Source organism: Poecilia reticulata, chromosome 13 (assembly GCF_904066995.2).
Source record: "Poecilia reticulata chromosome 13, P_reticulata-male-v2, whole genome shotgun sequence".
NCBI classification, from domain to species: domain Eukaryota; kingdom Metazoa; phylum Chordata; class Actinopteri; order Cyprinodontiformes; family Poeciliidae; genus Poecilia; species Poecilia reticulata.
In genome coordinates, this window is record NC_088842.1 from 12,554,412 (window position 1) to 12,569,171 (window position 14,760).

The window sequence follows — 14,760 nt, forward strand, 5'->3', positions numbered from 1 at the left end:
AGAGCAGGTTTAGCTCTGTTTTCTTTCTAACACTCTGCATGTACCACTTTGGGGTGCGGCGCAGCATTGTCTCTGCTGGCACTCTGTATTTGGCAAAGCAAATAGAACCAAAAAAGTTCTGCAGAACATCCAAGCAGGTGGACCAGGTGACCTGTGGGCATTACAATACGTATCAGAAACTCTGGAAACCCAGCAGAATATGTTAGTTGAAATGCAAATGCTTTACTTCACAGTTATTCAAATTTGGAGCAAATATCTTGTTTTTGTTTCTAAAATATCCCACAGGATGGCCAAACATTTCAAATCACCAAACCACAAGTCATCATGCCTTATAGATCATAATAAATAAAAAAAATGGCAATCAAATATTCTAATGATGCAAAATCACGAAATCAACATTCAAACACATATGCAAAAAGTAGAGTTAAAGCATGACAAACTGCAAAAGCACAATCTTGCCAAGTAGTTTAGTTTAGTTCCTTGTGCAAATGTCTTAAGTTTGGTCTTATTTCACGTGGACTAGCTTTTTATTAACGTTATAAGTGAAATGATCTGCCAGTGGAACTAGAACTTTTTCGTTAATATTAAGGAATTATTGATTTAAAACAAGCTCCTATTACTTGCTGAAAATTTACTTGTTAGTCAGTTTTGCCTTATTTCACGTGTACCAAGATATGTGCACTAGCATTTAGACCAAAAATACGTTTTGCAGTGTGACCTGCTTTAACTCTACTTTTTTGCATTCGGGTATACATCTATTTACAACTTTACTTTAGGTCTTTGTGCGCGCGTGTGTATGTGTGTGTGTGTGCGTTTATTCACTGAGGATGCTGCCAGCAGCAGCCAGATTGCTATTTCCCCCTCTGTCCCTATAGAAAGACCTGGGTAGTAGCCGTCTGAGGGTGTGATGTACAATTGAAGGGCAGGATTGAAACTGATTACCTTGTTAACTCCTGGCACCCACCAGCAGCTTGAAATAGACCTGAGCACCAGGGCCTGATTTGCAAATGAATTACCACCGTCGCCCGGCCCTCCCCGCCCCTCCATCTAACTCCCTCTCTTGTGTTCTGTTTCTCCTTTTTTTGTGTGTGTGTATGTGTGTGTGTGTGTGTCCGTTCATTGCCAAGATCATCTTTTTATATTGTGCCATGACAGATGCTGCACCGGGCTGCCATTGTTTCCCATCAGGTTTTCTGGGGCTGTGAGGAGAGCCAAAAGATTTCCACATGTGATTTTTTTTTTCTTTCTTCGGGACGCCTTTAAAGACAGGCGTCCCGACTGCCGTGGTATAGCACGGCGCTTCGTTCTTTGTGCGCCAGTAGGGCAATGTACATGCTTCAGGAGCAGGGAGAAATGTGGAGTGTCATTGTCTGGATCTCAATAACGGAGAGGTATTTCTTTGATTAGGATTGGTTGTAATTGGGAGCTATGAAAGGGCTGAGCGCTATTGAGGAAAACCACGGGGAAATTGATTGCTCTCTCTGTTCCCATTTTACTTTTTGTCCGGTCTCCAACTCCTCCTGAATATGAAACACTGAAATTAAATCAGTTTTTTTCCTCTAAATCTGGCTTGGAAAAGTTTTCACAAAACTTTTACGTGCATTGTCACGTCACGGCTGCAGAACTCTGTGCATTTTATTTGCCATTTTTGTGACGGATGCTCACAAACTGATACCAAAAAGTGAGCAATAAAACTTGTATTTCAAACTTTTTTTCTTTTTTTATGACTATCAATCTGAAATTGTTCAAATACCTCATTTAATTTAAAAAAAGTCACCTCATATTTTTGGATATATATTGTAGAGATACGTAGGGATGGCTAAACATATTGCAGATTTTATTTGGCAAATAAACTAACAAGAATCAAATTTTTAGTACAGCTTGTCCTGTTGCGTGCTCCTCATGATTATAAGAGTCAGAGTAAAGCTAATTTCTCTTGTTTTTTAGATTCCAAATATCAGTCCCACATGAGTAGGTGTGTGTGTGTGTGCGCGTGTGTGTGATCCAAAGAGCAGAAGGAGCAGCTATAAATTAGCTTCTTTCGTTCCTATTCTTCCCTTCCCGACTTTTTTATTGACTGCATTTCACCCTCCCTCCGAGTAACTTAAAGTGCTGAATTTGTTAGCTCCCTTTTTAATGGACTGCCTCTCTCTACCATTTTGGGATTATGCTAAAGTAACCCCGCCACCGCACCCCGCCAAGTGTGTGTGTGTGTGCGTGCGTGTGCGTGTGTGTGCGTACATGCATGTGGAACAAGGCAGAAAGCAGGGAACGATAAGTCTGTGTTTTGTTCCCCCTCTCGTGTGCTGTATAGAAGAGTGACAGCTCCTGACTTACCTCCACATTATCCCTCCCTGTCAGTCTGTGAGTGTGTGTCCCGCTAACTTCCTCTCAGCTTTATAAAACCCTGAGAGGTAGCTCTGATAGCACATACAAGAATACAATTTCAATTTCAATTGGCGGCTCTGTTAAAAAGGGCCTATGGAGATGGCAATCAGGCCTCAGGGAAAGCTGCGCCCTCCTGTATTGTAGTGTGTGTGTGTCTGTTCTTCAGTTGCATATCAAGCGTTTGCCTTCTAATAGTTAAACAGGCAGATGTCACTGATGCGGACTGTGTATTAGTGGATTGTGTGTGCTATCTGAGTGTGTGTGTGTCCCTCATCACATTGACTCTTTAATAAATACGCCTGCCATTCTATCAGCAGTCAGACAACATATGAATGCTCAATGACACGCTTGACAAGGCATGCAACTGTGGCAAATGGGATGCGCACACTCGCGCTCGCTCTCTTTCTCACACACGGCGACTCTTATGTATGATGTCTCTTTTATAGCGTTGCCATGTCCCATCTTCCTTTGCTGCTCCTCTCAAGTCGTCCTCTCACCATCACTCACTGAGATCAGGCTGAGAGCCTGCTGAAGGGCAAGTTGTATTTTAGCATGCAAGGGATGCCAGGAAGAAAACATAGGTGTACTTTAACAGCAACGTTGTAAAAACCGATGTTTAGGTTATGTTTACGAGTTATTTGGTCAGAAACAGTTTGAACTCGGTTCAGGACATTTGTCTCCTAACATGTAATTCACATATTGAATGATAATATTGACACATCTGCTCACTTAATAATCATCATCTTCACATTCTACAACTATATAGAGTATTGTCAGATACTGATGTGTGTTTGCGGAGTGTATTTTATGGTTTTTGGGGCTAAAAAGTAGTTACTCAATATATCGAACTACAGTCATTATCATAGTATCAATCTGTGGAACACCACAATCATGAAGGACAGCTTTGTTGTAAACATTTGGTAGAATGCAAATTTAGTTTTCCTGTAAAGTATTTCAGTGAATGTTTATCGTGTTGGGTAGACAGTCTTTGCCTTTGATGAACACACTTAATGCATATTTTTGGTGGCCATGATGCTAACACTCACAGGGACGGCGTGGGGGAACTGTAATGAGGGAAAATGTCAGGAAAATTGTGAGTTTCTGCTTTACCATTTTCACTAACAATATCATGACTATATGTTCTTCTGAGCTCTTCTATAGCTGCATTGAAAAACGCTGTAGAAACCTTCGTAGGGCTGCCACTAACAAGTTTTTAAAATACTCTATTGATAATTTTTTTGAAATTCAAATAATATAAATAATTTTCTTACAAAAAATGTATTTTATTTATTTATTTTTATTTTTTTTTAAGTCAAAATGTCACCACAGATTGCAGCTTTGGTACATCTTTCTCATACTTTGTGTACAAACAAGCAAGCGCACCATCACAGGTTAAATTACCACAGTGGGACATCTGTGTTCATGAACTCCCTTGAGCGACTGCTACTGTAGCATCTGAATGACACCACAGGCTCCCTTCTGGATCCCATGCAATTTTCTTATTGGGAAAACTAGACAATGCAGTCAACTTGTGTAAACTTGCACAAGTTTACACAAGTCACCTAGAGACGAATCATATTTGTAGACCTCATCTTGATCTTCAGCACCATCAACCCAGGACAGACATAGATACTGTTCGGAAGAAAGCCAAGGAGAAACTGTAATTTCTGTGGCGACTCAAGAAGTACAACTCACCTCAGCAGCTTCGAGTCTTCTTCTACACTGCCGTCATTTAGTCTGCTCTGCGTTTGTTCATTTCTGTGTGGTTTGGCTCATCGACAAAACAGGACAGGCAACAAGCAGCAAGGTCTGCAAAGAGAATCATCAAGCCTGACCTTCTGTCTGTCCTAGACTCGTAAAGATCCAAGGTCAAGAAAATGTACGCTAAAGTTTCTGCAGACCCCACACATCCTGGACACTAACTGTGGAGACTTATTCCCTGGACGGTGCTACCGACCGTTATCTGTTAAAGCAAGCCTCCACAGAGTCTGAGCACAAACTTGGCGGATAAAGCTGATTCTTATTCTAAATTAACAGTACACTTTTGCAGTGAATGCCTACCTTATAATACAACAAAAAAACATTTGCACTGTAAATTATGAGATAAATATATAGATGTCATGTCCAGGATAGCATAAATAAGTTAAATGGAGCCCTTAAGTGTTATCTGTGCACATAAAAAAATGCTTTGAGTTTTAAGGTTATCAAATATAATTGGATTAAATTTCATTGTCTTTTCAGTTACAGTGTGCTCTGCAGGAAGTTTGTTTTGTATTGCATGGTCAGGAAGGCGAGCAGCGGGCAGCGAAAGGGTTAAAGCTTTCACTTTCAGGACAGCAGGTCTGAGAGGTAATGCATGGCTGATGAGTGCCGGGCTAATGGGCAGCTCTGTTAGCTGGAAATCAAATGACTGCCTCTGCATTTTAAGTCCCTGTGTCGCCTCCATTGACTGACTGAAGATATTCATCTCTGCCGTGTCAAGGGGCCGGGGAAGAAAAAGAGAGAGGCTAAGGGAAAGAAAAGGAAGGGCATCTTAGAGGAACCTGAAGACCTAATGCAATTATTAGAAACTTGACCACAAATGACAACTCATCTAGTGCTGGCCCTGTAATTAATTGTCTGCTAGCAGGAGCGCATGGGCTCGCGGGAGGGTGAGGTGGGAGGGCGGGGGGGAGAGCGAGAAGGAGAAGAAAAGGAGCGGCAGGCTGGTGATTGGAAGAGGACAAAATGACTGGAGAGGAGAGATAGAGGGAAGGGAATGAGGTAAGGTGAGGCAACAGCTTCAAAACTGTCATTACGGAGCAAGAGACAGGGGAAAAAAAGGGGGTTTGGACACTTGGAAATGGAACACGCACCGTGACTGATGAAGGCAGGAAGAATGCGGAGAAGAGTTGGCGAGAAGAAAAAGTACGCGAGCGTAGGCAAGGAGCTGAGACAGGGAAGCAGCAGAGTGCAGACAGTGTGATGGATCCAGCCACCATGTTAAATTGGTCAGTATTGACCTTGCCAAGGCTCACTTTAACACTCACACTTGTTTGTCCAGTTTAACTTAATTGACCACGGATAACTAATTACCGTTTCCTGGAACCGCAGTACATTACTCTCTGTCTCCGTCCTCTCTCACTCACTCGCCATTTTCTGTCAGTCTCCACGTCGCGGTGGCTCGAAAATCTTTCCAAGGGAAAAGAGGAGCAGGCTGGGAACATAAAGCTGATGTCTGATATTTCATCATTCAAATTTTCCATCTTTAAGGTCTCTACCAAGGCCGCGCAGTAAGAGCCGATCATGCCAAAAACATGGGTTAGAAAACTTTTCATCATTAGCTTGGTCAGAGTCCCACACAGTCTGTCCTCTAATGTCAAATACTTATGCAAAGATGATAACAGGGTACATCAGGATGTGGCTTTTGGACTATTTGTTAGCTGCTACAAAGAGAGTTTTACCCTACTCTACCCTGGTCCAGCCCTAATCTGAGCTTTATTAAATACTAATTTATGGTGAAAAAAACTGATCCGATCTCAACCCAACAGAAATGGCTTGGAAATGATCTAAGGAGGAGTTAGCAAGCCATGTTTTCTCATTCCACATCAGTGCCTGAGCTCAAAACTGCACAAGAATGGCTGCGAATGTTTTGGAAAGCTTTCAAAGAAGAGTTGAAGATGGACCAGCATGATCAAAAATTAAAAACGGGATGTTTAACATTATTTTGATAACATTTGTATGTGACGAGAGACATCAAAATGAACACCAAGGAGTAAAGTTATTCATGTTTAACTACAACTTTTTCTTAAGGTGAAAACTTAAAGGTTTTATGTTGAATTTGGCAGCTCAGTAGCACAAGTAGCACAGACATTTGAAACTTGCTTGTCAAAATCTGCTGATCAGCTGTTGATCTTCTAGATCCCTGTTTCTGATCCAGGTGGGTCTCTGGCCTATCTCTAGCACTGGTGTTGAAATGACAATAAGAGGTAGTAAGTGCTTGTAGGGGTGAAAGCTGAATGAATTAGTGTTATTCAAGCATTCACACAACTGTAGCACTGAAACTTTATTGTTGAAAAAACCTTTTATGGCGTATCGAAAAAAGACATGTAGATCTGTTAAATTTACTTAAAAAATAATAAATAATGTTACATAAAGCCAATTTATAACCAGATTCTAGAAGGAAAGAGACCAGAGAGCAGAGACTAGTTTCATTGGTGCAAGGTTTTCTGTCTTGCTCTGACATTATATAATTCCTGTCAAAGTGAAGTCCGTCTTTTAGGAAGAACTAATGCGGACAAAACGGGACTTGATCTGCCGCTGCAAGCTAAAGCTACTTCAATGAGCCCGACATATAATAGCAAGTTGTTGAGGCCTGTCAGCTCCGCTTGGCCCTGAAGTAAAGCGATATTTCCCAATTTTTAAGGAATCTGGATTTCATTTGAATATTTCCCATTTAAAATCTAAAGTATGCGAACTGCTCAAATTTACCTTGGAAAATTTTATTCTATGGATTTGATCTTAAAGAAAGCAAACTACAAAGCATGCATTTCCTGTACTTATTTTTCTTTTTAACTATAAGACTACTTCGGCTCAAGACAGGCATGAATATTGCTAAGATATAGCCTGTGATTTATGAAACTTTTTCTTTAAATGTTTTTACTCAACAAAGTAAAAAAACAAACATATTCCTTTAGTAGTACCATCGTTCTTTCAAAGTTTGTGAAGAGTTACAGGAATTGTAGTTTACATAATTTTTTTTTTTTTTAAAAGCTCTGGTATAATGGAAAGTAAGCACACGTAACTTTATGAAAATGATGTTTTAATGTAGCATTTGTACTGTTATATGCTAGCTTCCCCCTCCCCCTCTGTCACATTCTTCACCTTTGTCCTTCCATGTCTGTGCTCTGTCTCCCTCCCCATGACTCCGGTCTCTCTCTCCCTCCCTCTCTCTCTCTCTCTCTCCCCCCCGGTGTACCGCGGCTGTAATGTGTTCCTGCGGTTGTAGCGAGCAGGCCATAGATGTCTCTGAGGCCTTGTGCTACACCACCATTACTATCTGGCCTGCCTCCACTACAAATTGGACGAACAGGCACTGACACATTTTCAATATTATTACATTAAACCAAGTGGATTTTGATTGATAACCTAATATTGGCCTAATGCAAAACATCAATCACTGCAAGTATATTAATTATTTAATATTGTGGCGTAATTCAGAAATCGATGCTGCCTCTGTGTTGAAGACATCGTGTGCAGAGAGGGAGGGAGGGCGAAAAGGGAAAACTGCCTCCCAGAAGGCCTCGGCAGATTGTATGATGTTTTGAAAAGAGAAATGAGGATGTAATATGGGATAAGTGTGTGTGAGAGAGAGAGTGTGTGTGTGACTTCAGAGCGATCCCCTCGGTCCTGCTGAGGACATTGCTGGACAGCTTGTCCTTGATAAAGTAAAAAAAAGGCAGATGAAAGAGCAGGACATTAATTGTATGTGAAGAGCCAAATAAAGGTCAAATGGGGGGGAAAAAATGCAAGAGGAGAAAAAGATGTCATTGTAAAAATGAGAGTGAGAAGGGAGATGAAAGGAGAGTGGGGGAGAGTGGAGGAGGAAGGATGGAGCGCTGCGTCTCCCCAGTGTTGGATTGTTTCTCGCTAATTGCGCTTCATTAGCGGATTACACACACTGTCACCACAGTAACAAATGTCTTGCTGTCTGGTTGCCGGGCGCCCGTCATGTATAATGAATGTGGCGGGGTGTTTGTCAGAATGTAATGTAATTACAGCTAGATGAAGTTTGCCTTAAGTGGTCGACTTGTCTTGCGGTTTTTCTGACGGAGCGCAGAGCAAACAAACAAACCTCCTTTCTCTTCACTTCTTGTGCATTTTTTTTAATCCATGTGCCTCTCGTTCCGTCTTCTCCTTCGTGACATTATTTTAGAGAAGCTGATGGGCATATATGTCTGTGGTCGTCGGACGCGTCCTGCAGGACGGACGGACGGAGGGAACGGAGAGGCGGAGGGAGTCGGATAGATTAGACAGTATGTAATTTTAGAGATGGTGTAGATTTACACAGCGATGCTGCCAGCTGCATTAGCAACTGATGCCTGTCGATAAGCCTTCCTCCCTCTCAGCGCAGACACCACACATGCACATACACACGACACTGTAAAGCGCCGCAGCCTGGGTGGAGTTGTCAGTAATGGAGGCCCGAATCGGACGAGGGTGGGGGGGAGTGGGTGCTTGGTGATCGGAGATGTCAAGCTGGTGGGTGGGGGGCTGGTGGAAGGTGGGTGCTGTTTGTGTTCTCTTGATCTTTTGATTTGCACTGCTGCAAATTTGAAATGTGCCAAAATTGCATCTATTATTTACTGCCAATTTGCTTTTGCTTTTTTTTTTATTTTATTTTTTACAGTCTCCCCCCTACCCCCCCCCCCCCCCCCCCCGCCACCTTCCTCAGCTCAGTCTGCTGTTGCTACCCTGATAATCACACACATTTCTATTATTATTATTATTATTATTATTATTATTATTATTATTATTAATTCACAGATCATAAGCTCCCAGCTCTTTCTTTGTAGTTGGAAATGATCATCACGCCTGCCAGCAGTGTGGCGACAGTATTAGTTAACGTCAGTCTGGTTTAGATGCAGAAAGCATTGAAATGCGCTCTGCATTTCAGCCTTAGAGGTTGGCAATTAGGATAAATCTGTGTGGTTATTTTCCGTTTGATTAGCCAAAACCTCTGTGATGTCATAAAGACCGTTTACTCTGATTATTGTGATTTTCTTCAGTGTGAGGCTTGCTGACTGAACATCAGTTAATACTGAGATGATTTTGGATAATCTTTGTGATTCTCAGTGGGCGAGTTGTGCAGTTTTTTCCCCTCGACTAAAACATGTCTCCCAGAGTGAGACCACAAATCCATCTTGGTTGCACTCATGCGCCTAATATTTTCCATGTCTTTTCTCATGTAAATACCAGTTTTTTTTATTTTTTTTGTTCATCTGTTCAACATACTGACGGCACAAACACTGCTTTCGTCTTCAGCCTCCACCTGTTGCCTTCACTCACTCTGCCTGCAGCTAGCGCTAAGCCAGTTAGCATTTAACCGGATATGTGCAGCAGACTTCAGGACGGTGTGGGTTGCCTGTTCAACTTGTTACCAGATTTATTGGACTAGTTGCACCATAGTCGATAGTCTTCTTACCTGAAATAGTCAGGGTAGTGTTTGTATTTTTCCTAAAGCATGAATCGGGCAGGTAGACACAACTTCCTTAAAACATTCACAATAAGAACAGAAAAAATGCCCTTTCACCTTAAAATGCCACAATTTTAAAAACTCATGAAAATAGCTTAGAGGTGCTTCTCAACTAATAAAAGCATTGTAGATGCACTTAGCAAAGAAACTCACAACATACTTGCCAGTCGAGACTGAGTAGTGCTTTTTGCTAATTTTATCATTTCAGTTGTAACAAACAAAAGCTCAAAATAATTTGTTAATTCTTAGAGATGCACTGCATACAGAAACCTGGACATTATATTTGCTTATTCCATATTTAGTTGTTGGACTCAAACAAAGCTTTTACAATTTTTGTCTACTTTTCGCGCCACTTTGTTATAAACAAACAGAAATTGCATAATTTGCAACCCAAACCATCTTATGTTAAAACAAACCAGATCCCGTACTATTACATGCGATCAAGAGTGTGTTGTAGATTGTTTTTGGTGTGTGTGAACGCTTAAGAAAAATTCAAATTTTATGGAATGAGTTTTTATGTCTGAATATTTTTTTTTAAAGTAAGGGGAATTTGTGTTTGTGTGTTTCAGGGATTCTGGGAGTATCAAAGACAAATTAGAGCATCTGGTAAGTTGTATTCAGCACACACACATTCACGCACACACACGCACTCACATGTGTGCACATTGATATCAACATTCTTAATGAAACCTGTGCAGTTGGAGGTGAATACCCTCCACCAGCGGTCAGGGAGGCACTGACAGAACACGGACATAGATCATGGATATGCCTCCACAAAGACACTGCTTTCTGCTTTCTTATTAGCATTGCATTTATCTTTAAAGTATCAACTTTTATCCTAACTGTTAGTTGATAATATTGGCATGTTTTGTTCTTGTGTGTATTTTTATTATTATTATTTTTTTCCACATAAAATATTTGATTATCACCTAGACACACACACACCTTGCCTTCCTCGTTTGGTATTGGTTATCCTGCCGACATGGTTTCTTTCCTCAGTCTGTGAATCAAGGACCTTCTGGTTCTGCTCTCCTGGGACGGGCCTGAAAATTTAATCACCAGGTTTTCTCTTGCTGGTTGCTTTAATCCAGGGTCAGAGTTCCATGCAACAAAGTGAGAAGGTCTTTTTTTTTTCTCCTCTCTATCTCTTTTTGGGCGGGAAGAAAGCAAGGTTTGATGCGCCCCATATTCCAGGGATGAATTATAGACAGGGGTCAAAGAGGGTCCCGCCTCTCTGTGGATGTCACATGCCCTCCCTCCTCCTCTGCCTCCCCGCATACTAAAACCGCAGCTTCCAGCACCTTACACAAATGACCCACGCCCCACCTCGCTGTACGCAAATGACCCCGAATGTGCCACAGAAATGACCGACCCCGGATCTCCAGATTGAAATTGGTTCTTCAAAACACAAATTTCAATCGAGTGGTCTTCAGAGCTTAGTTATTTATCTTGAATTTTACTGGATTTGGTCACATGGCAACAAAAAATAAATAAATGTCCATACATTTTCTTTTATATTTTTGCGATCGACCAACACGAAGTAGCACATAATGTAATCGTGAAAAGCAAAGAGAAGATTAACTGGAAAATATCACATGCATTTGCATTCAGCACATTTTATGGAAGCAACTTATACTACAGTTTTAGATCCACATCTCCAATTCAGTCAGAAGACTTTTGCAGTCTCTAACATGTTTTCTTCCGGAATTACTCCAAATTTTTGTCCCATCCATTGTTCAGTCTGATGACACTGTCCCTCCATCATGATGCTGCCATGCCCATGTTCCACAGTGGGGATTGCTTGTTTTGTAGGATATCTGGTGTTAGTCTTCCATGTAAACCAGATTTGTGGAGTGTGTAACTACTTGGACCTCCTCCAGAAATTCTTTAATATTATACTGTTTCGTAGGAGACTTAACCGCTGTCCTCCCCAAAAAACAAAAAACAAAAAAAAAACAATCAAATTTGAATGTGAAGTAGTGTATGGGGTACATTTTCCTAAAACATTCTAGAGTTAAACATCCATTAGGCCTATCATATCTTTAAATAGGAAATTAGAAATGGTCTTTCCTGGGTATTGTGATTGTGTCGCTGTGGGTGTGCAGGTGTGATTGATGTACGTCACCGTAAAACGTTATTTAAATTATTCACGAGGGGTTTAGATGCATAAACAGCGGTAATCAATACTCTTATGGGCGGTTATACCCAAGCAAACATTATGAGCGCCTATATCTAATGCTGAGATGAGTGTTTCCTCTTATGTATGCGACTGAAATAGGAAAGGCCACAACGATTCAGGGTCAGTGTACTGATGAATACATCTGCAAGTGCTTTACTCTTAAGTGCTGTGTGCTTGAAGGTACAAATGAGTGCAGCTGATGCAGTTTGTTTATGTTCTTGGGAGCAAAGTATTAACCTTAAGGGAACTTTTTATTTTGAAAAAAGAAGAAAACAAAAAAAAAAGCTCTGAAATTGAGTGGCCCTTCTACGGTTTTCTTATCCACTGAGTTCTGCTGCAAATTCACTTTTAGTTTCTAATTTAATTTTGCTGAACTAACATAACTAAAAGCAAAGCATTTATCTTAGTTCACTCAGATGTTGAGGAAACGCATTTAGGATTTAACGTTTTTGGTATCTTTGTTTATGAAAAGCTGGAAATTGATTTCTTTTCTTGCATTAGTGTGACCTTACACCGAAAAGAAAATGACAAATAAATCCAAACTTTAATCCGCGCATGTTTATTTAGTGGGTTAACAGATCATGTGTTGTAGGCACTGCAACACTTGTAGGCATTCTTATATATTTTTGTAAATTTTTGCAATTTAACTTTTTCTTTTAAGTTGTCTGACAACTTTTTATTCTTTAATTAACAGAATTTTATATTTATTGCCTTTTATCCCATCAGAACCTGTAGAAGATGGTGTTGGTGTTTTTGGCTTTTTTGTTTTTCTTTCCTGTACAGATTTAATGCAACTTTTAAGAAGTGCCGACACTACTCCTTTTTTGTCAAAATGGGAATTTTATTTATTTTTTAATTATTTTTGAAAACAAACATTTAAGTGTATTTCTTTTCCGGTCAATGTCAGCGCCTGTAGGTGGCAAAGAAGTCAACATTTTTATTTTTATTTATTTATTTTTATTTGTTTTAGCTTGACAGTAAAAACAAAGACTTTGGTAAAGCGCAGTTGTTTTGAAGTTGTGCTGTTAAAAAAACAACTTGACAATAGCATTGATACTTGTTGAAACACAGAGCCCCATTTATCACACCGATTCTTCAAAATGGGAAAGACGTGAGATCAAGCAATTTGATTTGATCAGGTGCATGTTTTCCTTCAAAAGTCAGTAAATGGCTGCAGGTTTTTAAAGGTTAAAAACAGGTAGATTTTTGAACAAAGCTGAACCAACTTGTGACCACACACACTGCATAAAGGAATATTAAGATATTAAGTTACAACACTTTATCTATAGTGCCAATAGTTATAGAAACTGCTGTTTGATTTCCGTTTTAATCCAGATTTTCCAGGCCCGATTCGTAATAATCAACAAAAGGTCTCTGTTACGCATTTTGTTGAGCTCTCCAAGTAACACGCAACCTCAACTGGTTCAACGAGTTTACCCACAAGGACTTCTTATTAAAATGTATTGTTTAATTACTGCCTCCCGCAACGTCCTTATCTCCTAATCAGGGTGACCCTGTTTATAAGAGCTACATATTCACACACACAAGCTCACATCTGTGTATTTACCGGGATACTCTCCGTATTTATATGTGAGGGAATTTGAATCCCCGAATACCGAGTGTTTGGATTTATGGGCGTGTTTATGCTTAGGGGGGAGATTGCACCCCAGTAGGCAGCTGCCTGCGGAGCGCAAGGCTCTGATTACGATTCGGGACGGAAAACTGTAAATAATGGAGCTCATCTCACTCGGAGCCGGAGTTTGCGGGGCTGTTCAAACACTTTTTTCTTTCAATGCCTCAATCTACATGTATAACGCATAACCCTGAAGATTTCCAAACAGGCATTTATGACTCTCTGTTGATCTACCGCGCTTAAGATTGGAGCATAAATGATATTTACGTTCGGCTTGGGGCGTCATAAGGCAAAGGAACGTCATGTTGTCAAACGAGTACCTTGAACATGTCGTCTGCAAAGTTGCGTCTTTTTGATTCTGAAAGAAAACGAAGATTATTCCATATTTTTTCCTCAAATAATTGTTTTTGAGTAGCTGTTAAGCATCTAAGCTGGTGTGACAGGCAGGCTCTTTTGTTCCCGCTTTCCTTGTATTTGATCTTGCCAGCATTACCCTCTTCTGTTAACTGTAAAAAGTGAATGACTGCTGAAGTAATTAGGCACCCAATTAAGATCTGTGTGGTCTGAGGTTTGTTTCATTGTTTGTTTTTTTTTGTATTTTTTATTTTTTTTTTTCCCCTTTGTGTTTCACCAGATTGACTGAATAGAATCAGTAGCCATGAGGAGGGAAACACTGAAGTTAATTGCTCCCAGCGCTCCGCTTTTACTTTCAGCTTGCGGTACGCGAATGCAACGCGTCCAAATAACACTCGAGCGGACAAAACGAGAGAAGCATCAAGGCGGATTTTGTTGCTCTGGGAGAAAGAGGTGGCCTACAGCAGCTAATCGGTCCAGATGTACCGCGTTTTAAGAGCAAAGCAGAAGAAAGCCAGCAGCTCAATCAATAACGCGAGGAATCAGCATCATCAGGGCTGCTGGCTCAATCAGCAGCTGTACCCATCGCTTTAACTGCACACACTGCCCGAGGATGGACAGAAAGAGAGCAGGAAAAGAAAAAAGGGGAGGGGAGAGGAGAAGGGGATGAAGAAGACGTGTCAACAGTTTCGGGGGAGAGAGGGTTGGACGCCCTGTGATGGCAGAGGCTAGTTTACAGGTCAGTCTGCGGTCACGGGGTTAAGTTGAGGTCGCATTTTGTTGGAAACTGAGCTAGGAAATCTTATGTTCACAGTGAGGTTTCAGCTAGAGCTCTTCAGGTGAAATTTAATGTTTTTTTTGCTTTTTTTTCTTAAAAGCAAAACACGCGTTTGTTTTAATGCACTTTTAATGCGTGTAAATATTGCAGTTGCCTACAAACATGTCATAAATCAGAAGGATCTTGGTACCTCC

At 40.7% G+C, this 14,760-nt stretch overlaps 1 protein-coding gene across 2 annotated transcripts in view; it reads left to right on the forward strand.

Moving 5' to 3' along the window:
* Window positions 1-14,760, forward strand: part of rsrc1 (arginine/serine-rich coiled-coil 1) — a 142,467-nt gene that overhangs the window by 42,305 nt on the left and 85,402 nt on the right. For both annotated transcript variants that reach the window (XM_081614507.1, XM_081614508.1), the window contains exon 5: window positions 10,192-10,228. In XM_081614507.1, coding sequence (XP_081470633.1) covers window positions 10,192-10,228 — 37 coding nt within the window. The remainder of the gene's footprint in view (window positions 1-10,191; window positions 10,229-14,760) is intronic.